Source organism: Saccoglossus kowalevskii, chromosome 2 (genome assembly GCF_978046115.1).
Source record: "Saccoglossus kowalevskii chromosome 2, keSacKowa6.1, whole genome shotgun sequence".
Lineage (NCBI taxonomy): Eukaryota > Metazoa > Hemichordata > Enteropneusta > Harrimaniidae > Saccoglossus > Saccoglossus kowalevskii.
In genome coordinates this window covers 20,581,048-20,608,858 of record NC_140642.1, presented here as the reverse complement: position 1 = coordinate 20,608,858, position 27,811 = coordinate 20,581,048, and the positions used below count along the sequence as shown (strand labels likewise).

Genomic DNA, 27,811 nt, shown 5'->3' with positions numbered 1-27,811 from the left:
CAATTTTCACCGACTTGCACAAATTGGTCTCTCACGAAATTTCAAAACATTACAACAGTCTGGCCTTCGTCGATGTACTTGAATCAACAACTTGACTAATTATTTTACAAAGTAGCCACTCAACACATAAAATTTATGAGGATGTAGCCATGCATTTTACATCTCCATTACTTAAAGTTGAAGAAAGATTAATAACTGAAATAAATGAACACTAGGAATACAAAAAAATTGCATTTATTTGATGATAAAACTTGTATAATCTGGTTAAGGTTTCTGAGGGTCTAGGATGCAGGTTCAGCTGCTTCCACCCAATGACTAGACACAAGCTGTATTTGCTTTCACTAGAAACATTTACACGAGTTTGCACATTCAAAATCAACTGACTATGCCAGTCACTTTTAAACAAATTCTATTATTAGTATTGCATCCATTTCATAAACAGCGTTCTCCACGGGTTGAAAATTTAGCAAAGCCTGCCAAATGCGAGCGCTGAAGGCACATAGCCACGAGGGAGGGTCCAAGGGGCCTCCCCCGGGAAAATGTTTTGAAATTTAGATGCCTTTAGATCCAATCTGGGGAATTTTCCTGGCGTGAATCTTGGCAACCTCAAGACAATTTGTCTTCGTAAAATGCACCGGCAATGGAAAAAAATTGATAAGTTTTTTTTTATCTTATTTAAACTACAAAAACAATTTATCGCCCGACTGCGCCAGTCTATTGCTTACCTAACACGTTGACACAAAAATGTGTACATTTAGTTCACACGGGATTCGGTAAAATACTGAAAGTCGTACAAATTGTACTTCGATTTTTGTACAAATTTGGTAATCATTCGTTTCTTAGATATACCAATTCAGTTTGACAATAACACCATTGACTTGTGTTAAGTAAACGAAACCTTTCGCAAACCAAACAGACGTGCTGTGCCGTGTCAGACGGGAAGTGACGCTGACATGTCTTATTCTGTCATTTTATGCATGTATTATCACAAATCCCAAGTGTAAATGTTGTAACTCTTGAAGTATTATGAGTATTAGACTCGTCCATACATTTCACTTATGTTTAAAATAACCAAGCTTTCCTGATTCGAGCCTCTTGTTGATTTGATGACGGTAGGTATCATTAATGTTTATTCTTTGTCTGTATTGCATTCCAGACAAAATGTTCAAGATCAGTAAAGAAGAAATGGACGAACTAAAATGTCTTGTGTGTTTCACGTGCGACATGATCATTTAAAAAACAGACTTAAACCGCGGGTCTGGGTGTATAAAAGGAAAGATGGCCGCCACTTTTCAGTATGCAAATGACACTCAAGCGTGAAACATCTCTTCGGGGTGCTCCGCAAAATCACTCTTTTCGGCAATCTTAACGCCTGTGGTGCTTTATTTTCATATCGTACACAAACATGAATATGTCCGCGATACAACTGCGATGTTAATTTACGAGTTCGGTGCGATGTCAGTGCTATTTCCGCGTAAAAGCAACGGAAAAGCATGATTCAAACAGTCGTTTTGACTGCTCAAACTGGCTGTCAGTCATGGGTTTATGCAAATGTAAGGTGTTAATCCCGAGTTATTTGTTCAATCTCTAGGTATGTTTATGTAATTACGGAGTTGATCATGTAAGTGATATCGTGGAGCTAATAAGAAATGATATGCTGTGAGCTGTTTGTCCGTTCGTTCATCTCAGGGAAACAAGTGCAAATGGGTTTAAACAATAGTTTCCCCTTTTGGACAATACGATTTCATGACAGTAGACGTTAGAAGTGTGAGACAACATCACCTTATCAAAGCCAGCTCCAGCATTTCCGTGGTAATATTACTTCATATGTAAATTATAAAACTGACGATACAGATTTATGTTGGTACATTCAACGCTGACAGCCACTTGCTCACTCGTCATATACGTAAACCTCTTTCAATTATTCAGTTTTTTTACTTACATCATTTTTTAATCCTTTTTTACTTCGTTTTTTTATAATATAATTAGTTTTTAAAGTTTTGACACTTCAAAAAATTTTGTATTTATATTTACTGTTATTTCGATTTTTTTAAAACACATTTTATATATTTTATAACGTGCACATTTATAAAAAAAAAGGATGTTAGGCCATATATGACTAAAGAAGCAATCAAGGCACGCAACCAACGAAGGCAACGTGACTCAACTATTCGCAGTCAGATAGAATTTTCCGCTCCTTCCGCAGAGGAAAAGAGGTTACTGCTAAACAAATTGTCAACTCTACGGTCTCGAGTTGATATCGTCAGAAATGCAAATTACTCGATCCTGAGCGAAGTTATCGACTTCTTTCTCATGAACCACAAAGTCAGCTCGGAGGATTGCCGCCCTGATGACGGTAGCAAAAATGGTGCAATTTTTGACGGACCGGTATATCAGCTATGCCACAAAAACAAAACAAATGAAATGATGTCTCTGAGTACGGTGACATCCATGCGTAATCTGACGAGTACCATCGAGCATCATAGTCGTACCTGTTCAGATAACCTGATGATAACGGACAGGACTTGTATGCTTGGTCACGCAGCGAGACTCCATTTTCGGTGCAATTGCAAGCATGCATTTACTTGGAACTCATCACCATACTTGCCAAATGGTAGACTCTTGGTAAATTATAGGTGAGTGTATTCTCAATTACTAGTATTTCCTCTAACATGTTTTTCGCAGTCGTTTATTTATTCTTTTGTATTTCAGTTCTTTGTGTTTTTATTGTATTTTTTTGAGTCATAATTATTATTTTATCACGTTGCAGAAACAGCATATTTATATTTACTCATAACTTGTGATTTGCTCACACTGCGTAATATTATATTTGTTTTGTGACTTGACACTTATAAATGAGCATTGCTTGCTATGTACATGTACAGTTATTAGTAAATAAACACGAGGACAACTAGAATCCCATTTGTAAAAAAGTGTAGAATTCGTACGCGTTTGTAACTCACATCAAGCAGCAATGACTGACAAACACACCACGGTTGATATTTTTAGTTTCCATGTTTACACGCAACAACAATAACGAAAGAACAATTCTTTCATATTTACTAATCAGACTGCTGCATGGATTCTATGCATCCGGCATGAGAGAGCAAGAGTACAAAGTGATAGTGGATGCCGCTAATATGGGAATTATAAAGAAATCGTACAGGAAATCATGTAAATATCCACTTTCTAAAATAATGACCGTAAACATTTGTGTTTATAATATTGCATACACCTGTACAACGATATATTTTATAACACGTCCACACAACATTATATTATCTGATACTGACCTGTATACTTTTTGTTTATGTCTACAGTTTTTCAGAATTACCAAGTACATGTTTCTGATGCCGCAAATGAATCAATGCAGGATGCTTTACATATGGTATGAAATTAGGGAAAACGTGACCATTATATATTTATGTGTACATCCCGTTGTGTGCAATATTATTACATCAGCTATTGATAACAAACCGCCATCTCACAATGCAACAGTTATATTATTCAGTTATCGATAATATAAGGTAATTCAGATGTGACCCACATTTCCCATCTATGCAAAAATCAATTTATGTTATATTACAGGAATATGCTTCGGAAGACCGTGAGACAAGACAAGGTATTGACATCGTGTCGGATGCCAGACATGGCACAAGAAAAAATTCAAAACACAGTGATGTAGTGTTCTTGGGAGACATGTACGTATTAATCCATGGACGCTTTGTGTATTGTTTATAACAAGAGAGATAGATTAGTAATAACTGTGAACAGCTAGCTAGCTGTGAACATGAAACTGTTGCACTTACCTTTGTTGGCATATCAACTCGAAATACGTATTCGCGTGATATTCTTTATATGTTATGAAATATAGACTTCTTTCAGAATAGTATTTATTAAAACATAAGTACATCCTCAAACTTTAGTGTGATTTACAATATATTGCTTGTATATTTTGTTATTAAAATATCTAGAACACACAAATGCATCCACAAAGAGTTGGTGACTAAACATGACGATACATGCAGCCAGAGACACGAAATGGTTGGAGTTAGACGGTTTTACCAGTGGGCAGATGACGAAGGTACAGTAATATTTACATGCTGATTTAAAACACGATTCATATCTATTGTACCAGACTGCAACAAAACCCACGTCATTCATATTGCTGTCTCTTTTACAGGAGTACCGATATTGGTTCATGGCCACGACAAAAACATGTTCGTAAATAAATTCCTGAGAGAGGAACGTCCGGACACAGTCAGTAGCAACGACACATGGCATGGTAAATATATTACTTACATTACAATTAGATGCGTATACATGATTTAATTTCGAACATTTAGCTATATATTAAGATATTGTATTACTAAATCAAATAAATATGTTCATTGCCTAGCTACCAAAGAAATTGGAAAGAAAATAAAAAACATAACCAAGGGCGCTGCAAGGAACCATAACAAAACATGGCACAGAGAACTGTCGGATAAAGGTATGTCTTACTCGTGATTTGTGGTTTTGTATTGTCAATATTGAATAATGTTATCGATGTTAGAACATTGTGACTTATGTGCAATGTATATATATATGTAATTCTTTTTCTTTATTTTAAAAAGCTGCTTCCGTAAAGACGCATTTTTATTGGGCCATGAAAGAAGCTAAGACAACACTTGCAGGCAACAATAGGGACAAGGATGCCGCCGCTGCCGCACTGATAGCCAGTCTCGAAAATATTGTCAACCACTACCAGGTACAACAATTTATCTACAGATTTTCAACGTTGCTTTAAAAGTCGAAGCTAAAATAAATGTTGACTTTTTACATATATTTTTTTTCATTTACTTCACAGAATAATCATGCTGATTGTGACTCTGCATCGAGGTGTCGCACACAAGCGAACTACGAGCCGTCATTTACAATAATGAGAAGTCCTGTTGCTATTAATTTATTGCAGAAATTTATAAAACAAACTTCTATATACAGAAACCCGTTGAGTTACGTCGATGTAAGTTGTGCTTACTTCACGATTATAATTAATACAATATTTATTTACAAAATCCACAATTTATTTTCTAAGCGGTTCATATTGTTATTATTTCCAGTGTATAGACACTCACTATGTTGAGACATTCAACAGTGTTGCGTTACTTTACCACGACAAGAGAATCAACTTTCAGCTCAGGGATTCCTACAAATTCCGAAGTGATCTCACCTGCCTTGACTGGGTATGTAATTGCGTCCGCATCGTTGCCAACTCTAAATTATTGCGTTTTCTGTTGACACTGGCTAACAAATCTTATAGTTACAATTTAATTATTTTCTCCGACAGAATGAAAATGTTGACCGCCCTGCTACGTCTGTGACTGTGGGACAGAATGCAAGAGCGCCGAGGAGGAGGTCGGGTAAACGAAACCTGACTTTGAAGACGTATATTTGGCGTGCGAATATTTGGAACAGATTGATGCAGCAAATGTTTTAGACAAAACAAGTAAAACATAAACGATGTAAAGATAATTTTAAATAAAAAAATACATGTACAGTTAATAAGTAGTAGTCCATTGTTTTATTGTGCCAGCCATTTTGCGGAAGCAATGGCAACAATTACCATGTTGTTTTGATCTGTTCAAGTTAGAAGTGGTGAATGAAAGTTTCGGTCACCATTTACCACCCCGACTTTTCGGCAACGGATTTTTGCCAAAAGTTTACTTATAACTATTTATTCATGAACCACACGTTGCATGTTCGATGTATCTATATTGATTTACTCATAACTTTGTCTATTTAGATTTTTAATAATAATTGGCTTGTTGCAACTACGTACTAATTATATTTATAAATAAACCCATGGCAACATAGCACAGTACGTAGTATGAATACGTCGCACTCGTAACGTACGAGTGAATGAATAAATACATTGTATAAAAGGTCGCACTTGTAACATATTAGTACAATAGCAAGAAAGCAAGGGCATGAGCTCAATTCAGAGAGAACTGTGATAGGTATTTTTGATGGTTAAAAACCTTTCACTTAGGTAACCGGGATTCGGTCGTTTCCATGCTAGGCTGACAAAAGGCACACACAAGCTTCATTCATGTTCCAAACGATTCTCTGCCAAGTCCCTGGTTTTCACCCGAGACAGCATTAAATCACTCTTTATTTCTTGTCACTCCTTAACCAATTACAATCAGTATAAGAGACTCCAAGGCCTTGCCTTCCAACAAACAACCAATCACATGAAAGTTTTACACATCATAATCAATTAATTACTCATCAAGCTATCTAGAAAAAACACTACTATATATTGTCAACACTAACTAATATCGATGGGGTAATAGTCTTGCACTAACATTCCACAAAGATACCACCTTAGTTAGAATCGCAAACAAAATTGGTTTAGGATTACAGCTACTGTATTGTATCTTAAAAACTGCAGAGTCATAAGATGTTTTTGGTTGATTTCGACCAGCTCGCCATCTGGTCTTGTCATTAACCTTTATCAGTATATGTCATGGCAACCACTGTCAAACTGACTGAAATATAAATCATGACACAACCTTACAATGCCGTCACGCCATTTACAGAAATTGTGCTTTACAGTCGACCACAAGCGAAACAAACACAGAAAACGGCTTTCAAAAGAGTGCGTAGGCCCAGTGAACGTCGAACAACGGGATTCAGCAAGTCCTTTCAAATCAGATAATAGCGTAATGCATGACGTTAGCTTACGGAATTAACGCCTTCAGTTGAAATGATAACAGCTGTGTACCAAGTAAACAACTGGGCGGACCATGCAAATTACATTTCCCATGATGCACTGGTGCAATTCCTGGGATTGCGGAGCCGCGCTTTAAGCAATTATGTACGTTCTATAAATCTAACCTTGCACACATAATCTTGCACTGATGTGTTTTTTTGTGTTTTTTTCAAAAAACGATGTTGCCTTTCAGTTAACTCTCCGCATTCATGGTATTTGTGAGTTAAAACATATTTGCGTTATTAGAAAAGCAGTACACTAAGTAAACAATGTTGAAATTTTCAAAGCCATACAAGTTGCATACAAGTTGTGTTATTACAGAACCGCCGGATATACCGCCGGTAATAACAATTTTACTAGATGGATGCATGAAAGAAAAAAGTTGCTAAGGTAACGCGCCAGTTCAGTGCATGGCTTGGGGTCAAACTTCGGTCAACACACACTTGATGTCAGCATCGCCGTGTAGCAAGTTTCGCAAAGTACCTGAAGTTCAATTGCACCCGAAAATGATGTCGACGATTACTCAATTGTCGCAGCGCATGTTGTACCAAGTCCAGGATACACCCAGTTTTGACTCCGGCTTGCTTTTCCTTAGTACATGCTCTTGTTCAGGTAAAATGCGACCTCTCACTAATGTATAATTAGGGATTATATTTGGTCATTTTAGCATGGCACTGAATAATTTTACCCTGGCGGCGCAATATTTAGCCTGGTGGCGTATGATTTTACCATGGCGGCCCGCCCTACCAAATCAACGCGTGGAAAACACTGATGAAAAAAAACAATTAGTATTAGTTTTATTTTCATGTCTACTGTTTATGTTTTTGGCAAATATACCCCAAATTAGAACTAGTAATTCTGTTATATATATTTGACGAATCAATGAATTGGATATCTACAGTACACTGCAAATGAACAATTTAGATGAATTACTAGAGATGTGTTCAGTCAGAAGAAAGCAGTAATATGTACATCTCTAATGCAAGATACAGACCTGGAATACAAAAACGATCAACTTTTCCAGTTTATACAACCATACGTATACAATATAATACCGTGCTCGTTAAATGACAAATGAAGAGCTGTGGTTCATAGTCATAGTCCCTTGTTTGCCGGTTGTCATTTCTATTTGGTGTACACTACCCGAGTACACTACCGGCCCCCTTACAACTACGATACGATCAAGAAACCATCAGATAAGAAAATGAAATTTAAAATCAGTAAAACCGAGGCTATGTGTCTAAACTGACACACATGGCATGTAAATTAATGCATATACATGTATTCTCACCTCAAAAACCATTAATTCTCCCAGTCTACTTCTGCTATATACGGTCTGAACTGTTCCTTTCAATAAATAATGTCAATCGCCGTTACTATTAGCGACGTGTGATGACTAATAATTCCATAGTAACTGAATGATCCTATCTCGATTTAGACACCAGAGTGCGAATATCACAGAAAGCATGGGTTCACCTGCAAAAAACACTCGATAGCGATGTGAGACCTCAAGCGTTGTATAACGAATTGACCACGTAACCGCGGCGGTATTTTCAAAGTATAAAAGTACCGAAGTTCGCTGATGTCGACTTGAATTGAACGAATACCCTTCTCAGACATTGATAAATTGAAATATTTCTGACATTATTATCAAACTATATGAATATATTCAAGAAACACAAGGTGAATCAAAACACAACAGGAAGTAACGATTTATCTAACACTAAGATAAGAGGCCTTCTTCAGTTTACCGATTGCATGTTGTTGATTCGTGCATTTACTGACAATTGATTACAGCATAAGGCTACCCTTTTCTTTTTTAAATGCCCTGCTTCAAAAATGTAAACAGCAGGTTATCAGCAGATTGAGTTGTTCATTTACAGATTATGTAGTTTATTCGCATTCCTATTCAAGACGAATCCGCTATGTGCAAATGTTACGTACTCGTATGCGAAAGTGGTACGAATTGAGATTCGAAGCCCCGTTTGCATTTTGAATCTGAGGCCAACTTCAAATTCTACAAGTTCAAACAACTACGTGTTTTAGCTATACAAGTAGTTGTTTTGAGAACAATATTTCAATGAAAAAATATTTAACACGTCTCACAGTTTAACTTTATACGTAAACAACAATTGTGTGTTTACAACTTTTGAAATAAGGGGTGCAACATTAAAAACTCTGGGCGATGGCAGAAAAACATGCAAAATATTTGTTTTTATTCACTTGGTTTAAGATTTTTTTCCAATGATGAATTCGCTTTAATTTGTGTGCGTAATATTCTTTGCCTAAGAAATGGGCGTGTTGTTGATTCCTGCAGGATTTTTTTTTCCATGATTTGTTTTCAATTCTGCCATCATGATTTATAATGGTCCACCCCTCAGACTTATTCAATTCTTCCCTAGTCAAAGCTGTCACATTCCGGCGAGTTTAGTTCAAATTTACCCAAAACTCAAACGTAATTAAATGACAATAAAATGCGAGCACAACTACAGCAGGCACGAACTGAACTAATCAAGAAAACTGGAAAAGATTGAATTATCGTGCACACCGAAAATTGTTGACGACGACGTCAGACAGACAAGGTAAGCCTTCATTATTATTACACGCAAAGCAAAATTTGCTAAAATGGCCAACAAGCGTCGAGTTGATGAGCCCTTTTTGGTCAACCTTAATGTTTGAACTTTTTTTACCACTACTTCACCAAAACATATGACCCCCCCCCCCATATATATATGCAAATTGGAAATGCGAGTGAATCCTACCTTGGGCCGCATTCACGGTCTATCATTGATCAGATAATTATTCACTGAAATATCAACGGTTAAATCATGGAGGTGAAAAAAAACACATCATTCTATGGTTTTAACCTCCATGGTTAAATATTGATGAGAACATTTGTAATACTGTTATTCAATACTCAATACTGTAGACTAAATCGGATTATGCTTTATCATAAACTAAAATGTTGTATTTGCAGAAAACACAACAGTATCATTTATACATGCATGTTCATTGATTAATAATGTACTACCAAGTGGTGCATACAATGTACGAATACATTATGTACCGAAAACGTCATTTTTTTAATAAAAAGCGCCCTCGACGTCGATATCTGGCAGTTTTCACCTTGCGGCGGACACTTCCACGCAGAATCCCGGTTAGTACACTCTACCGCAACCCCCACCCCCTCAACCGGCCCCCGGCATGAAGTATAAGCAAGGAATACCGTATTTATTACATTAGAAGCACTTCATTTGAAATACTTCATATTTTGACCACATACTTGCTCTGTATTTATATTCAAACTCGTAAGCTTCTAATAAAGCAAATTAAAAACGACTTAAAAAACATAACTTCAATCAGTTATCCTGTCGGTTGTTGTCCAATGCATTCATTATAGCGTCGATTGCATGAGTCTATCTCAAATAATTTTCTAAGTATTAAACTTATACATATTAATGAGACCACTCGTCCAAATAAGTTCAAATAAAATGCCTGCCACCTCTTTCGTCCAATGCTTTCATTACAGCACTGGTTGTATTCCCTATCTTAAACAGTACTACATGTATATATATTACAGTTAGACACATTAATGAGGTCACATGATTAAACATATGCAAATCGTGTATTTAATATTAATGAATTGTAACCCTAAAATAATTAGGTATGTGAATTGTTCAAGGGCAGGAGCATATATGTAGTAATGTACTATGTTTCATTTAAATTTGATGGGTGGTACTGGAGATATCTTGGGAGCACATGTAAACTAACTAATTATAAAAATTAAGTAATTAGTATTCACACACATTATCCATATACGCATTGACACCTGATTAGTTTTTGTTGAGATATTAGTGAACAAGGCTGAAAATGTAATTATGCATTGGGTAATTAGTATATACGGATTAGATTTTGTCTGGGTCATATACAATATAATACTATCATATTAATTATTGCCTACAAACAAAATACTATTTAAATCCCCCAAACCACAGACTGAATTCATTCTGCGTACCATACAATACCGCCGTTTCAATGTTTCTATTAAACCCCCATTAAATTACATCCGTTGCTAGAGATTTACGATCATGGCTCTCTCAAAACGCTAAATATCCACTTTTATGATTAACTGTCAGAATTTGTTTTATACAATTTATTGTTAATACCATTGTTAAATATATAATTTATATTCTTAGAAAATGTTTACATTTTATTTTAATCATAAAAAATGTAAGTTTCAGCATGGTTGATTTTTGTTGACATGCAAAATCTTGCTAATTTCATTTTTGTTGCGAATGTCCCTTATACAAATATTTGAGAGAAAAATGTCTCCCCCTAACTAATACAAATACGCATGAAAAATAACATTCATTTCACTTCTAAATTCACATAATCCGTTTGTATTTCTGTCATTATCAAAGTATACATACTACGGTTTCAAATTAAGAGACAATATTATTTCCAATGTTGATTAAGATGACATGATCATTCCTTTGTTTTTGTGAACTTTTTTGTTGTATATAAGGCCAACGGCCGACAATACTGTAATAAAATATATAAATAAACTTACTATTGAAACTTAAATTTCTTTCTCGTGAATTGATAAGGTTTGGTCAAGGAATTGTTTACCTGTTTTGCAGAAACCTCATTTAGATTGAACCAAACAATTTCAAAAACCATTATGATTTATTGTTACCTTCAATCCAGGTCATCCGGTGTTCAGTGATACAAGCAGGTCATCCGGTGTTCAGTGATACAAGCAGAGGTAACATGCAAGCAAAGCCTGCGCATACAGCTGTCTTAGTTGTAAACATTATGATTATCGCATGGTTGTAACAACGCAGACATATCGTCTGCATGGATGCTTTTCAAGGTCACATAGAGCACGTACGAGTAAATACGTAATTGGGCAACATTATTCAATATTCCGCTATATATATTATGCTATATTTCGTAATATTTATCACGAATATGGACTTGTAGTAGAATATAGCCGAATCAGTAATTTCCCAACGCTTCGTCGTCACCACAATCTTTAAGAAATTAAAATGTGTGAATGACACCGGGAAAATAAATTATTATAACAATATCTACGTACAACATATTTCAGTCATCAGACGTATTATTGATAGTCGCAAGTGTCATGGCGACAGTGTGGTGCGCGACAACGTCACTGGGGCTGAATATAACCCTTATTAGGTTAATAATATATATTGCTAGAATTATTTTCTGAGAAAAAAAAAGACTCTTCATGGATGTGGAATTAATTTTCCCTAATCCGTGATAGAGAATTAAATTTCAATAAAATTGTTAACTGCAGCATTGCACTTTCAAAATATATTAGGAATACAATTTACAATCCATCAATAAATTAGCACATGTTTTCTTAGTTGTATTTCAGACAGTCATGAATTGTATTATTAATTATAATACTATATTTTGAACGGTTTGTAACTCATTTTACTTCTTTTCTTACGCTACTGTCTTTAAATTACCATATGATATCCTCTGATGTTATAGTCGTATGGTAACATTATCATAAAGCTTTCGGAGTACAGACCCGAAACAGTATTTTTGTTTTTGCATAAACTTTTTAAACTTTGACTTTTGTTAATATTTATTAATGCGGAAAGTTTACGTCATTTCCGGACACGAGAATTGACCAATGGCTATTTACTGACGAAATTGACATAATCTTTTCATAGTTATAAACTGGTGGGTCACAACATGTTACGACAACATTCACTACTGTTTACCAACAAGCCAAGTATCCACAAACGTTCAGTTATCAAAGACGGTGGCATGTACATCACTGGATTCGAGGTATGTGAAACGTACGTTTTTACTAGAATCAGTAATCTGTAATATCAAATTTCTAATTTGAACTTGTAAAAAGTTTACCTTGAACTTGGTAAAAGATTACCTTGAACTTGGTAAAAAATTAAATAATAAAAATGTAGTTGGCAAACGTTAATTGTTTTGCTTAAAATGCGTATGGCGAGATCCTGAAATGTTTTTTTCGAAGTGCTTATGTTGAGGACTAGTCATTCCTGGATATTTTACTTTCACGTGTACATTGACACTACCTGAACATTAGTTTTGTTTCTGTTATTGTTAAAAGTTGTCAGAAGGTTGGTGGGAATTCACAAACTACTTATTTTAAAGAAGTTAAGTTATTACATAAACATAATCACGCCGATTAGCTAAACCTTATAAAGACTGGGCACATAGCAACCGCCATTCGGTCGATGACGTACAGGCAAGTTGATGCTCCTATTTTTAAGGACACTCCGTAGAGTCCATGCTTCTTTGTCAATGCTTGTTTTAACATATTACAGATTGGTGGGATTGAGTACAGAGTCTCGGAAGAACTCGGCTACCAAGTACCAAACTTGTCTGCACCGTGGTCTGCACGTTCTGTTACTGAACTCATCGTTATTTCAACCCACAGTCACCACGTACACGCAATGGAATATCCTACAACAGTAATATTTACTTGGAAAATAGTGATTTATGCGGGAATTTATATCATGGAAATCAATATGATAATGCCGTCAACTCAGGTTGAGATATTGCATTTGGTGCCACTGAGTTTGGTGAGTAGTTAATGGCGGTACGGGCATTTATGAAATGTTGCTGCTTCATACCTTGCTTACAAGTCTTATTGTCGACCCGGTGAACTACAACCCAGATATGTTTTATTCGTTTAAAATGACTAAGTTAGGGTGTTATAACAATCTATATTTGATTTTTGGGTTTCCTTTCAGTTCCCATAGTACCATGCTAATCGTTGGCAGGGATGGCAACATCGTGGTATACTAAACGGACGAAGTTAATGCACTTTTTCTTCTGAAGTTTTCTTTGTGGTTGAAGCTTAAAGTCCGAAGAATAATAAGATTAGAATACCGGGACATTTTTTGAACGCATGAATTACCTTATTATCTTAAATTTTTAAAATTCAGAATGGAGCTTCAGAATTATGATGTGACATATGGGGCAACACGAAATCACGGTCTCGGTTACTCCTCTAGTTAATCGCTTAGTGGTTTAGTGGTACAATATTTTGTTCAGCAAAAACAATAACAGCACGTGCATACTACTACATGTACTACTACTCCTCAATACAGTTACAATCTTTTAAAAATATTACAGTACTGAACTATAATATCCACACCTCTGTCATTGTGTTGTTGTTGTTGTTGTTGTTGTTGTTGTTGTTGTTGTTGTTTGTCATGGTGTATTCGGTAAATAATAAACCAAATTAAATGTATTAATTGTTTGATTTTTTTATTAATGGTTTGCTGTATATTTTTATTTGACTTTTTATTGGGTCCCTTCAAAAACAATTCAGACAATAATGTTTACTAAATATCAAATTCTTATTCGGATATCTTGCGAATTCCTGGATATGCCATCAGAATGTGAAGCGCTATCTGAAAATGTCCCCTAATAAATTTAAAAAAAGATATAAGAACTAATGTAATAGATGATGTATTATTACTGACAGGAAATGGTATCAACAAATGTATGTTTATTACAAGAAAGCATATTTTGTGTAACAAATTTGGTTTCCAAACTAAACAATACGTTCTGTATCTACCGCTACATAACCTAACGATATATATAGAATCTCTATAAATCGTGGGGAGGTTTGGGTTACTTGCAAACACTGGAATCGTGTCCATCAAATGAATACCGTTTTTAGGATTTAAGTATCAATATAGATACTATTCTATTTTATTGAGGTATAGCGAGATCTCCATAGTATGCCTCAGTTTACTTCCTTTTCCCCAGGTACATGTACATCGTGTGCGTACTTAATGTAACGTATATGATTTTATATGTAAGACATTGTATTGTATTGTATTGTGGGCGGGTCTTACCTGAGCAGTATGAGCACCATGGTGACACACTGAAGTCATTCACACAGCGATTCACCAGGCTATTCTTGAGTGTTCTGAGAATAGCTGGATTCACTTTCGAGAACTCGGTGTCATCTATAAATCACTTCCCCCATGGAACATCGAAAAAAATAGGGACAGGACAGGGATACACACGCACGGTTTTACTCACACAGGCGGCGCTATCTTTTAGTTGCGTGGTGCGCCGACGTGCGGTGACTAATAACATAAAATGTCTGAAAGCGAGGCTGAGTATCATGCACACAGGGCGGCCATAGATCGGTCATTTGAGGTCAACTAAATGCTGTTTACATGCCGCCAGCCAGTAGTTGGTAAATCTAACATGCTTCTTGTGAATGGCGTCTATTCAAGATCTTGGTGCAACCTGTCTTGATCGGTTTGTTGTTTCGGAAGTAAGTCTCCTATAATTAATTTTCTTTCTCTTTTACTGTCAACACAACAAACCCATTCCCTTCGTTTTTTATAAATGTTTATAAATTACAATGGCAGATGAACCCAACCAGCCAGTCAACGAGCACAGTTCGCAATGACATCATTTAATTTTCAAGCATTTCAATGTTATTTCATCGGCAAATACATTAAAAGACAGGAAGCTGTAGCATAGTTTATAAACATAGTTATCACAATTTGTAAATATCGATCATCAGCTTTAATTCAAATTCCAATATTTAAAGCGCGGTGGTCGTCGCGCAGCGCGTGTTCGAATTTCATGTAAATAAACAATGTATTTTACACGCGTTGTATACATCGCTATGAGTCCCATATCAAACAGGGCGCGGCACGATGACTGCCGTCCTTTAGAGCGCGGTGGTCGTCGCGCAGCGCATGTTCGAATTTCATGTAAATAAACAATGTATTTTACACGCGTTGTATTTGTCGCTATGAGTCCCATATCGAACAGGACGCGGCACGATGACTGTCGCCCTTTAGAGCACGGTGGTCGTAGCGCAGCGCATGTTCGAATTTCATGTAAATAAACAATGTACTTTACACACGTTGTATACGTCGCTATGAGTCCCATATCGAACAGGTCGCGGCACGACGACTGCCACCCTTCAATGATTGGCATGATACCCTCACACTGTGTACGCCCATAATGAACGCACAAGCCTTCAAGTACGTGACATAGAAATTGCCCATTTATTCAAAATGAAGAGTTTGCTGATTGGTTTTTGAACTAACTCCTTAATATAAAATCTGTGATAATGTTGCCATATCTGGGTTAGTCAATTTAAATTCTACCACTCAGTTTGATTTATAAACATTTAGCTGTATGCCTCTCACTGTCAAAACCTTTCATTTCAGTTTGAATTGTGAAATTCATACATAAATATATATAAAAAAATGAACAGAATGGGTTCTTTGTGTTTATAGTATCAATCTGAATAATGAAATTATGTGTGTGTGTTTCTCTACAAAATTTTTAATTAAAGGGGAACTAAATAGAGCCTATTTTGGTGTTTGTATTTATCAAGTTATGTATATTGATTATAAATTTGAAAAAAAAAATTTAAAAAAAAGATTATCTTCAGAGTTATGATGATTTAAATATGAGAAACCATAAACCTGCGAAGGACTTCCGTTTGCGCTATCATGCCATAAAAAAACGCTCTCATGAGGTATAAACAGATAAGGTAACAAAGCATGATGACAAAATAGTATCTGATTAAATATAAGCAACTTAGGGAGCCATAGTTGGCTGGACAGGTAAATTGACTTCTAGTCTAGGTTGTTTCGACTTTTACGTTAATGTTATTTACAAGCGTATCAACATACAAACATTATGGATGTGCGATTGATCGAGACAGGCATTTTGTTTTGTTTTTTGTCTAACTGTCTAATAAATGCTGTTTCCAGTACTGCACTGTGCGGCGTGCAAATTATTCAAAGTATGGATGCTGGAGTATGCAATCTTGAGTTCGTAGGGTGGTGGTGGAAACATTTTCGTCCATATATTCACGGGGCTGCACTGGCAAATCATGGGACAAGTGTCACAGGAAAACCAAGCAGATTGTTCACAGACTTCCGTGTAATTTTAAATAAAACTATCAAGGGGCATCGTCGACGATATACTCTCACCACTCACACTGGACTGATCTGAATCTTCACATTATACCGTACTTCCATGATCATAAGCCCGGAGGCATGAACACGTAAGGGAAAAGTAAGGGATGAGCTTGTACTCAAGGACCAACTCAGAAAAAATGATTTTGTTTTGGGGTTAAACACTGTAACCATCTTGCAAATAACAAAATATTATCCAAAAAAATTATACTTATTTTTGAAAAAAAATGCGTCATTGATTTGAACGACACTTACAATGAAGAAACAAACATGTTCATAAAAAACACACATTTTATTACAATACGATTTATATACCGTCTGAGTTTACGGTGAAATAATGGGTAGGGTCTGTGAGGAAACAGTGGACGAAGGCATTTATCATTATCTTCGTTTTGGTATGTTTTCGATCATACGCAAACTCACGACGCAAAGCAATTTTCCACCACGAGGTTTTTCAGCACGATTTGACCTGGAACAATTTCCTTTGACACAACAGGTCATGTCTTTCATTAACCAATCAAAATGATGTGTCGTAATGATGAAATTTTCCGATTATTGATGATGATTTTTTAACGCAATGCGGAAGTGAATTACCGCAATGTTAAAATGCGATCTGTAGCACTGATTGCAACGAAAAAACGATGATTTTTTCCCTAAAAATAACCAGGTACACGACTTAACGATCACATTTTTGGCTTTTCGAAAGCTACTACTCAAAGAAATATAGATTACTTCAGAATTGCAACATCGGGGTTCATCCTGAGTAAATGACAGAATAGAAAGGATGCGAACCACGTTGTGCACGTTCGCCATGCACTCTGAATTTAATGCGAGTTTTCTCATAAAACTAAAAGCATGAACCAAACTACCATGCCAATCACGATTATTATGAAATGAAACACATCTTTTACACACATATTTTAAAGAATATCATCGACGCCCAGTAAAAACACTCTGGGCTTATAATCGTGAATGCTCTCAACTCAATAAATACCAAGTAAAAATATAGGGATGGGCTTCATACTCGGGAGGGGCTTACGATCGGGGAAGTACGGTACTTTAACGTAACTGGGTTTTCACTCTCAGAATACTGTGGTTCAAACACATAAGACTCTAACCCAAGTTTTAAAAAGCACATTGTGCATATAAAAGTTGAGTTTATACTAAATGTAGTAGTACACAATGCTTGGCAGCATGAACGGCTATGTACAATGGCGTATACGAATGCAATCAGATACTAAAACGTCATAGTTTTGAAAAGTACCCGGATGTTAAATATGTTCGTTCGTTATTTATTCCCCTCCATGAATGGCCTCCATGGTGTTTAATTGCAAGCACTTCAAATGCCTATCCAAGCTACAGTTATAATTAAAACAAAATTAAACCACTGCAATATTATTTCGAATACAGTTTAGGATATACACAACTATAAATTAAGGCCGCATTTAGGTTCGCTTTAAATCAAATTTGATCAAATATGACACATTGTTCTGGCCTTGTGCACATGTCTCTTTTTCTTTAAAGGGTGGTGGTCGTCGCACCATACATGTTTGGGGATATAGGGTCTGGAAAGAGTTCCTTTTGTACCCCCCATCCCTAACCCTAACCCTAACCCTACCTCTACCCTCCAGCACTCCCCATTTAATTGTACATGCCCCTCCTAAGGACATCTATAGTTATCTAGAGGGGGTATATACAAATGAATTCGGTAACTGGGTGTGAGTGTTAGAGTTAGGGTTAGGGATGGGGGGTACAAAAGGAACTCTTGCCTAGGGTCTCATATAAACAAAGATGATGACATTTTGTGTTCAGAACTTGCACCATGTCTAAATTTAAGACAATGCAGTATTAGTCAAGGTGCGATGTCTCAAGTTGACGAGAATATAGAGTTTTCTCTCAACTATTGACTGTCAACCACAGTGGGTAGAACCTCTAACAACTGAATAATTGGTGAGTTTGTTAGAGGTTCTCGGCAAATAGTCACAATAAAAAGGTCATTTCAATGTCACTTTGTATATACATATAATTATCAATGAGCAAATAACAATCAACTTTATGTATTTATGCAAATTAACTTCATTTCAGTTCTCTGTATGGTGCAATGCAGCTGATTGCTAAATCTTTAAATTTTCTCGTTTTAGTTACGGTATAAGTCAGTAATCATAACTTGTTATTGTGTGTTTATGATTGTTTATGCTACAGTTGTGGTCAACATTTTATAAACACACTTGGCTATTGTTAGCCCAGCTACTTTCCTATTATCTTGTGGGTCCTTCGGCCCTCTCCAAACCAATCTGGAAACATTGTCGAGATTTTGCTCATACAGTCAGTGGGTGACTGTGATTGGTTGATAAATATAGCATGCAACTAATCTGAATATGTCCCAAACAATGGATGACAGTTATGTTTTTTGGACGTGCAGTATCAACTTATAGTTGCCATAGAGACAGTGCAGTTGACTCTTTATTCGTGGCATTGGAATAAACTAACATGGTTGAAAAGCAAAATAGAAGCAAACGTTTCCAGACTATTTTGAAGAGAGTCAAAGAACCCATGAAATAGTATGAAAGTAATTAGGCTAATACTGTATATCGTTAACTGGCCATATTTTGCATTATAGGCACCTCCATCAGTTTACTATATTCCGGAATTTATCACAAAACAGGAAGAACAATTTTTAATAAACCAGGTATGTATTCATGTTAGCCCTGCGTACAGTGTTTTTAAAGCGAAGAATGATGAACATAGTATGATTTAAATGATATGAATTTCTGAATAGCGATCTTTATGTGTCATTCATTTGCATACAAAAGTAATATGATATACACCAAAATGTCAGCTTTCAGGTCCTGAAATTGGTGTCACGCATCTTTAAATTCAAAAAACGAAGATTAATGACAAATTCTGTAATTTGAATCAATGGTGCATCGTGCGCTATTTTGACAACAAAATTCATGCCTCTAATATGTTTATATTTAAATGTTACAAACGTCAATTTCTGAGTTGCAATACACGGGTCATCAATTTAACAATAAAATATAATAAACCAGTTGGTCTGCGATTTTAGAGAGTCTTGGCCTTAATAACATTTTTAAAAAAATACAAAGGCAAACAAGCACTGAGACTCATGGGTAATTTGTAATACCAAAAGGCTTCTATAGCTAATGAAAATGTGGATTTAAAGCGGGGTAGTCGTCGTGCTGCGCATGTGCCACATTTGTGTTGATAAACATTGATTTTCCCACAATCCAATGCGCTCTTCAAATGGAAACCACAAGTATGAGGTTTGACCTGGGCGCGACTTGCACTGATTACCGCCGGTGACTTCTTCGATGCCTTCCAATAACATGAAAATTACTTAATTAAAGCTTGGAAACGTCTCAGTTCGTACTCGTTGATCTGCGCAACAGTCAAAGGTGCCATCTTTGTTTATATGAGACCCATATATCTCTCGACAACTACCACGCTTTAAATGTAGCACATGAGTCTTCTCATGGGATTGAGTGTCTAAATACAATCACAAATAGATAATTGATATTGATTGTTATATAATCTTAGGTGTATGCTGTTCCCAAACCAAAATGGACACAGCTTTCTCATAGAAGACTTCAAAATTGGGGTAAGAAACCAATAATTTTACTTTAATTTGTTTTTATTGCATTTTACTAAAAAATGTGGCTTAGCTTATTCAATGGTATGCAGTATCTTTATTTGTACTCATCTACCGGTATTACCTTAAAACCTTGGCAATTCTCATAAGACTGGTCATTGTAACAGACATATATACCGGTAGATTGGATTTTCTTAAATGGCTAAGTACCCAAAAAGCTCCAAATTTGACTGTCTAGTCATAAAAGCTGGTCTTTGAGCATTGTTTGACTTTTCCGAACTAGTATTCAACAAAACGTAATATTCATCTTAATCTGGCACATGGTGAACTAATATTCCATTTGCACAATTTTTCGGGGGGGGGGGGTTGCTCATCTAAGCGCCCATCCCTATAAAATATGATTTCTGGAGCAGAATACCATGGGTGCTAAGTTGAACGAGTACTGTTTGTTTGACATTACATTTAAATTTGTTGAAATATATCATTCCAATACAGGAAATATGATGTTTACAATGCAACTAATTCATTCATAAGTGTTCTACACACATTTAAAGCAATGTATATGTACGGTATATATAATGTATATTTGGAATAGTCCATCTACAAAATCAATTATGATTGTACATCAAAGTATCTCATTTAGGAAAATGGACGTCTAAGAATGTTGAGTTCTTTGATAATAGGCTAGGACATGTAATAAATAGTTTGTAGGTGTATTGCCACCATATCAATGAATGAATGCCATATATTTTACACATCATTTAGGTGGGATTCCTCATCCTAAGGGAATGGTGTTAGAAAAACTACCACAGGTAAGTAATAATAATTGCCACCAGAGGGCAGTCTATTCATGGCACAGACTGCATAACTTTAGGTGGCTCATAGTGTCACCAGTATCGGAGTTAAGGATGTGCAATATAGTTTCACTTTTGCGCACAACCCCACTATTTCATACAAAGATGAGCATAATGGCAATTTGAAGAAACTTTTATATCTCAAAAATGTTTTATTTTAGGGGGGAATTATTTTCGCTACGTCACTCTTTAATGTTCTATTGCACATGTATTAATGTGGTGCAAACAATTAAACTTGAATACCACATTAATTAAAAAGATTGGTGACCCAATGTTTGTATTTGTAGAAAATATTGCTCTTTTCAGAAAAATGTTTTTTTTTTAAATATATAAAGGGTCATGTTTTATTTTTAGCTCTCGTATGTGCGAGTTTGTTGTGTTTGTCTGTGTAAGTACCCTACTCAACCGCGTTAGCGCCCATGCCCAGGCAAGCACCCACCCCCACTTTTGCGCAATTTTTATATTTGAGGTCACATTCGGCAAAGCGCCCGCCCCTTCAAAATGCAACTAATTTGAAACTTGGTCGGTACAAAACAGCATACTGATTGGTTAAAAACCAACTTGACCCATTAGGTCAAAGGACGCTGCTGCAGGTCAAATCTGCAAATGCATCATGGCGGAAAGTGAGTTTCATCAAGAGTTTGCGTATGATCCAACACCTTCGTCAGTGGAGATAATGATGAGAATTTTGACTTCGACTGTGTTCTAACAGACTCTAATGTTTTTAATTTCGTAATTTCTGGTGGTATGTAATTAATATTGCAATAAAATGTGCTTATTTTTTATGATCATTTCTGTTTCTTCATTGTGAAAATCAATGACGACGCAACTAATTTCGTAATTTGATTTCCCTCAAGGACGTAATCTGTCACATGATGAATCAAAATTTTCATTTGCACTCTTTTTCGAGGGGGGTGCTCGGGTAAGCGCCCACCCCTAAAAAATCGTGATTTTCTGAGTTGAGGCCCCTGGGGGCTAACACGGTCGAGTACGGTAAAATCTTAAAAACCTGGCAGATTTTGATCAAATTCAGTACCATGAGGTAATATGCAGAGATCTTGCATATTAAGTAGCTAATTTGCATAGTAATTATGTCATTTCAGCCCGTGTAAGCAAAATCTTAAGAAGTCTCCAAAAAAATTGATCAAATTTGGTACTTTGGGGTAATCTGCAGACATGATATGCATAGCAAGTAGTTAATTTGCATATTGTCTCATTTTGGCCTGTGTAGACAAAATCTCCTAACCACTAATACTACTGACTGTCGGGAATTTTCATTTTCTATAAAACAACAATGATATATATTCACAAAGACGCTTTGCTGAGTTTAACTTTGATTTCCTCATAGAAGCCTGTGCATTAACTGCGTAATATACACTCTTCTTTTCTTTTTTTTTCTTGCTAAAACTCTCATTGTACCAAAAATGAGAAAATCACAATTTTTTTGTGAGACTGTATTGATCATCCTTAATTTACCGGTATACACTTGGATGTTAAAAAGGGGGTGTCATCACCTGCGCATGCGTCAGATGGCCATAGCGTGTCCTTGTTTACAAACAAGCATCTACCCATGAGTCTTGGCGTTTTTAGTGTGTGTTGTTATCGTCGCTTAGAACTCAATTCTCGCACGTGCGCAGGTGACGACCCTCCCACTTTAATGTATGCACCGGCTTATACCACATCTTGTGTACATTTCAGACATTCAGCACTAGCATGAAATTAACTATGTTTATCACATGTTCCAAGACTGAATCTTCTTTTAATAAATTAGGATATTGAAATTTATGTTTTGATTGGGAGTGTACAGTGTCCGAAAATACTGTATGTATGTATATGTTAAATTTACACTTACTGTACTTGCTCTATTATAAGGAATTATTTTGGCATGTGCCCGGCAATCACATATACCCGGTACCAATCTTTTCATGTGCCAAGTTAGAACTCAGCTTTCTGTCGGAATAAGAATCATGTTATTTAAGGGACATGCTGAATTAGTTTTGACACTTAATTGGCACAGTCCAAGATCTCAAATATAAATACAACTAATTTTAACAGGTTATTTATGTAACTAAGCATATGATCTTTTAATAGACCAAATATGGCACTTCCTAATAGAGTAAAAAATGGTATACAAATGTAACCTTTTTTTTTGGTTTACAGTGGCTAGACACATACTCGCATAAAATTGCATCCCTTGGTGCACTGAATGAAAAGATACCCAACCATGTACTTGTCAACGAGTACACAAGTGGACAAGGCATTATGGTAAGCAGTGAACTCAGTGTATAAACTCTATGATAAACTGCGAATTATATGAACCTAAAATGCACATTTTCTGCCAGCAGATACGTCATTCAATGTATCATGTTTCAAATTTCTATTTTTAGCCACATGAGGATGGTCCATTATTTTATCCTGTAATATCAACTATATCTCTGGGAGGTCATACTTTGTTGGATTTTTATCACCATCCTACGACGCAGTGTGATGAAAATAGCGTAGATGTGAGTATGTATTATTACACCAATGATATTGATGTATCTACGTGTTGCCCCGCCCCCCTCATGATGTGAATAATTTTGGAAGTAGAATAAATGGTCTGGATGGCTATGGTTAGAAACACAGAGTTGTTAAACACTGACAGTATGACATCATTTATTCAGTGATCTCAGTACAGAATATTTTCAGGATTTGTTGTAGACAAAAGAAATCAAAATTTTACAATTATGGTTGTGCAGAATTTTATAGACAGTTCAAATTTGACATTATTTAGAAAAATAATGATGATTTATATCCATTCAGTCTGAGTATACTGTCAATATTCACCGCTAGAGATTTTGGCAATTTAATAATTTAAAAGATATTCATATGAGGACAATAATTCAAGTCGTTTTTCTCTAAAAATAAATTTGTCATCACACATTCAAGCAATGAAATGTTAAAGCGACCATAGCTGTATCAATCTATCAATCTTTTTTTCTATGATTTTTATTTTTACTAAAAGATTTCCTGTGTCATTAGTGGCAATTTGTAACGACCACCACCAAAATGTGGACACCATATACCAACTTTATACATTAAAAAACTGGCAAGTGGAAAAAGATGGCCACAGGGGTTGCATTCAGGTTTCTAGAGGGCGCCATCTATTGAAATCCAGTTTTGTCAAGCAAACTTCAGAGATTATGGTACAAGATGACAAATTTCAAATACATCGCCTTCTTGAGAGGCTAAGCGTCCCTCTGACGGTCCCTGTTCAAATACATCGTCTTCTTGAGAGGCTAAGCGTCCCTCTGACGGTCCCTGTTCAAATACATCGCCTTCTTGAGAGGCTAAGCGTCCCTCTGACGGTCCCTGTTCAAATACATCGTCTTCTTGAGAGGCTAAGCGTCCCTCTGACGGTCCCTGTTCAAATACATCGCCTTCTTGAGAGGCTAAGCGTCCCTCCGACGGTCCCTGTTCAAATACATCGCCTTCTTGAGAGGCTAAGCGTCCCTCTGACGGTCCCTGTTCAAATACATCGCCTTCTTGAGAGGCTAAGCGTCCCTCTGACGGTCCCTGTTCAAATACATCGCCTTCTTGAGAGGCTAAGCGTTCCTCTGACGGTCCCTGTTCAAATACATCGCCTTCTTGAGAGGCTAAGCGTCCCTCCGACGGTCCCTGTTCAAATACATCGCCTTCTTGAGAGGCTAAGCGTCCCTCTGATGGTCCCTGATGATTTTATGTGACATTTCCCATAATAGTGTGAATCGTACCTCAAATTTTGTTTACGGTACTTGTCACATGACCAATTTAAACAAAATGGCGACTACTCAATCGTTAGTTATTCGCATCGCATTTATGTGACATTAGCCCTCGTGTAGGGTCACTTTGCCCATGCAATTGTGTCTAAAACAAGATTTCGGTAAGTTTGACCATCTTTATCTGGTTATATTCACAATCACAGCTTTTGTCGCTTCAATTGATGAAGTGTTAACTATTTCATTGTTGATTGTCTAATATTTGTATGTCAATATATATACATTATTAATAATTTCATTTCAGGAAGCTGCAAAAGTGGCTACACCTGAAGATCGTCTGTTCGGATCATTACTGCTTGAACCACGCAGTCTGCTGATTTCTAAAGATGAAATGTACACCAAGTACCTGCACGGCATCGCTGACCGAACTCACGACACACTCACAGGGAAAGTGTTAAATGTGGATGCCTGCCCTCAAAGGGCGATTGGGGATGTCCTGGAGAGGAAACTGAGGATCTCATTGACTATAAGACATGTTCCCAAAGTGCTGAAAATAAAGTTGAACTTGGGAAGAAGGTGATGTGGTCAGGGCCCATACACAATGAAAGACATAAATATTACTCCATATATTATGGACATAAAGTGCTATGGTTGTCAATGTGTTAATAACGGTAATACTAAGCCCATGCAAGCACTGACACTGTTTCCATATTGTTACTATGGTGATTCATGTTTATTAAAGAGAATAAAATTTAGTTTCAAAATTTGTTTTTGTGTTCTGATGATCTGACAAAAAATATGTTTTACCAACTAAGATGAAATTAAGTTCTCGTTGACTTTGTGAACGCCCATAGAGATTGAGGTACGTTATTCAGCCCCAATGAATTAGGTATTCAAAAATAACCCATTGTGAGATTTCTTCAATTCAGAATTAAATACTTTTATTAACATCTTAAGTTGTTGGATAATCATTGGTGCATTTGCATCACATGACGCAAAAAAGTGATCATTTATTTTAAATCTAACTGAGCACTGGGATGAATCATTTAATTAAAGAAAAAATCCATCCGAGACTGTAAATCAATTATGATTCATTAGCAAAACATGTTTATATGTGTAATATGGACACTTGATGGTCTGAGCGCACTCATTCATACCGCTGGAATATGTGATGTCATCCAAGTACTACAGTATTTGTTAGTAATGCAGGTGCTTATGTAAATTACAAAGGTGTTTCATTGGTTAAAGTAAGTAATATTTTAATGCAGTGTTTGGTTTATGTGCTACTATTGAATATGCACTTCTAAAAGAACAAATATGGCACTTTTTTTTTTCAATAAAATCTTATAAATACAGCATTGTTTTGGGTTGTAAAATACCACGCATTGTATCAGTCTCTTCAGCAAAGTATTGTAGTACTTTGAGTGGTGCCAAAAATGCAGTTCTGAGTCTAGGTTTGTAGCTTTCAAAATTTGATATTATTTTTTTAAACGTAAGAACCACATTTAATAATATGCATAGGGAAAACAGGACAAAATACAAGTTGCATGCTTTTGCTATTCACGCATATATTCTAGGATATCTCTGAGGGTCAACATCCATCTATAGTGATCTACTGTAAATGCATAAATCATTTGCTGGTTTTTAATTTCGCTATTTTACTTGACAAGTACAATTCACTAAATCCATACAAACATGTAAAATAACATTAGAGCTCATTGTTAGCCTGCCAAGTTCTTGAAACTAGAACACAGTGAAATTGCTCAAAACATCAAAACAGTGAAATTAAATCAATTTAGGTGTACCTAGTGACTGATAGCAAGAGAGGTATTCAAGAAAAAGAAATATTGTATGTAGTTGCTTCTGAACGCACAAACTAATCTGTTATCGCCTTTGATTTCTTTGGTTTTAAGACTTATTTTGTTTTTAAAAATACCATAATTCTATAACTAAAGTAAGATGTTTTTGACATTCGCAATTTCAATGTATGATATTCTGTTGCATCATTGGCGTACCAGAACACAAGAATCATAGTATAATGCGTGAATGATGTGCAGGGGCATTGCTTCTTGTACTATATTTTCTATAAATTGTCACAAGACAGTAATGTTTCTAAAAGTGATACGAATATAACTATGTATCTAGAAGACTGGCTCGTATGTGATAAATATTCATTCATACAAAATCTGAAACAGACTTATGGTTTAGTCTCTGTCTGTGCATGTAAATTCGACTCGAAATGGCCGACTGTTTTTTGGCGAATTCTATATTAGACATACATCTTGTAGATGGTTTGAGCAATTCATTTTATACACTGACAGCATATGGCATACATACTTATAATACAATAATTTTGTAATCTCATCAATGATGGCCAAATGCCAACAATTTCAGTTGTTAATGAAACGTATCCAGTAAAGATCCTCGGGCACATGTCTGATTTTCTTCAAACTCTGTGGAAGAATTAACCATTATGGGGAGTTGATGGCATGCCACATTTTGATTTGTAAATTCAACTCAACAAGATGGCAGACTGGTGGACATTTTGCTTTTGACAAATTCTATTCCATACATACCTGTATATCTTGTACATGCTTTAAGCAATTCACTTCAAACAATTGCATCATTGTGATTTCTCTCTTGATTCTACATCTCTGTTTAAATTTTGTCATATAACACATGTTTCTGGACTAGGAGCTAAATTATCCTTAAATATGTATAGTTTTGAGATTGAACATAAATAAAGTACATGTTTGGGTTATTTTATGAGTCACATTTTATAGGAACCTGGTGAGCTCACTAGCATCAACAAAAAGAAAACTTGCAACTAAACTATTGGCAACATTTTAAATCCAAATTGTTTGTTACTA

At 35.9% G+C, this 27,811-nt stretch overlaps 2 protein-coding genes across 3 annotated transcripts; both read left to right on the top strand.

Moving 5' to 3' along the window:
- The first annotated feature begins 2,115 nt into the window (after nt 1-2,115).
- Nucleotides 2,116-5,547, top strand: LOC146748265 (uncharacterized). The gene is made up of 11 exons (XM_085506742.1): nt 2,116-2,636; nt 3,071-3,174; nt 3,321-3,388; nt 3,589-3,701; nt 3,975-4,084; nt 4,184-4,285; nt 4,400-4,492; nt 4,617-4,750; nt 4,850-5,005; nt 5,103-5,225; nt 5,330-5,547. Exons 1-11 carry the CDS (start codon nt 2,116-2,118, stop codon nt 5,477-5,479), a joined length of 1,674 nt encoding a protein of 557 aa, XP_085362868.1. The 3' UTR covers nt 5,480-5,547.
- Nucleotides 5,548-14,916: 9,369 nt separating this feature from the next.
- Nucleotides 14,917-25,705, top strand: LOC100369792 (putative RNA/DNA demethylase ALKBH6). Of its 2 annotated transcripts, XM_002740791.3 has the most exons (7): nt 14,917-15,068; nt 19,361-19,429; nt 20,299-20,359; nt 21,116-21,162; nt 23,365-23,469; nt 23,592-23,708; nt 25,246-25,705. In XM_002740791.3, exons 1-7 carry the CDS (start codon nt 15,012-15,014, stop codon nt 25,519-25,521), a joined length of 732 nt encoding a protein of 243 aa, XP_002740837.1. In that variant the 5' UTR covers nt 14,917-15,011; the 3' UTR covers nt 25,522-25,705. The 2 variants fall into 2 exon arrangements, with proteins under 2 accessions (XP_002740837.1, XP_085348765.1); XM_085492639.1 differs by lacking the exon at nt 19,361-19,429 and having other exon boundaries at nt 14,928-15,068.
- The last annotated feature ends 2,106 nt before the right edge of the window (nt 25,706-27,811 follow it).

What these genes read in the sequence shown, in the direction of transcription:
- LOC146748265 (XM_085506742.1), top strand. Translation starts at nt 2,116, where the DNA reads ATGACTAAAGAAGCAATCAAGGCACGCAACCAACGAAGGCAACGTGAC. An exon ending in TAGCAACGACACATGGCATG is followed by an intron (nt 4,286 to 4,399) that starts GTAAATATATTA and finishes TTCATTGCCTAG; the next exon opens with CTACCAAAGAAATTGGAAAG. An exon ending in ACCCGTTGAGTTACGTCGAT is followed by an intron (nt 5,006 to 5,102) that starts GTAAGTTGTGCT and finishes TATTATTTCCAG; the next exon opens with TGTATAGACACTCACTATGT.
- LOC100369792 (XM_002740791.3), top strand. Translation starts at nt 15,012, where the DNA reads ATGGCGTCTATTCAAGATCTTGGTGCAACCTGTCTTGATCGGTTTGTT. An exon ending in AACAATTTTTAATAAACCAG is followed by an intron (nt 19,430 to 20,298) that starts GTATGTATTCAT and finishes ATATAATCTTAG; the next exon opens with GTGTATGCTGTTCCCAAACC. An exon ending in TGTTAGAAAAACTACCACAG is followed by an intron (nt 21,163 to 23,364) that starts GTAAGTAATAAT and finishes TTTGGTTTACAG; the next exon opens with TGGCTAGACACATACTCGCA.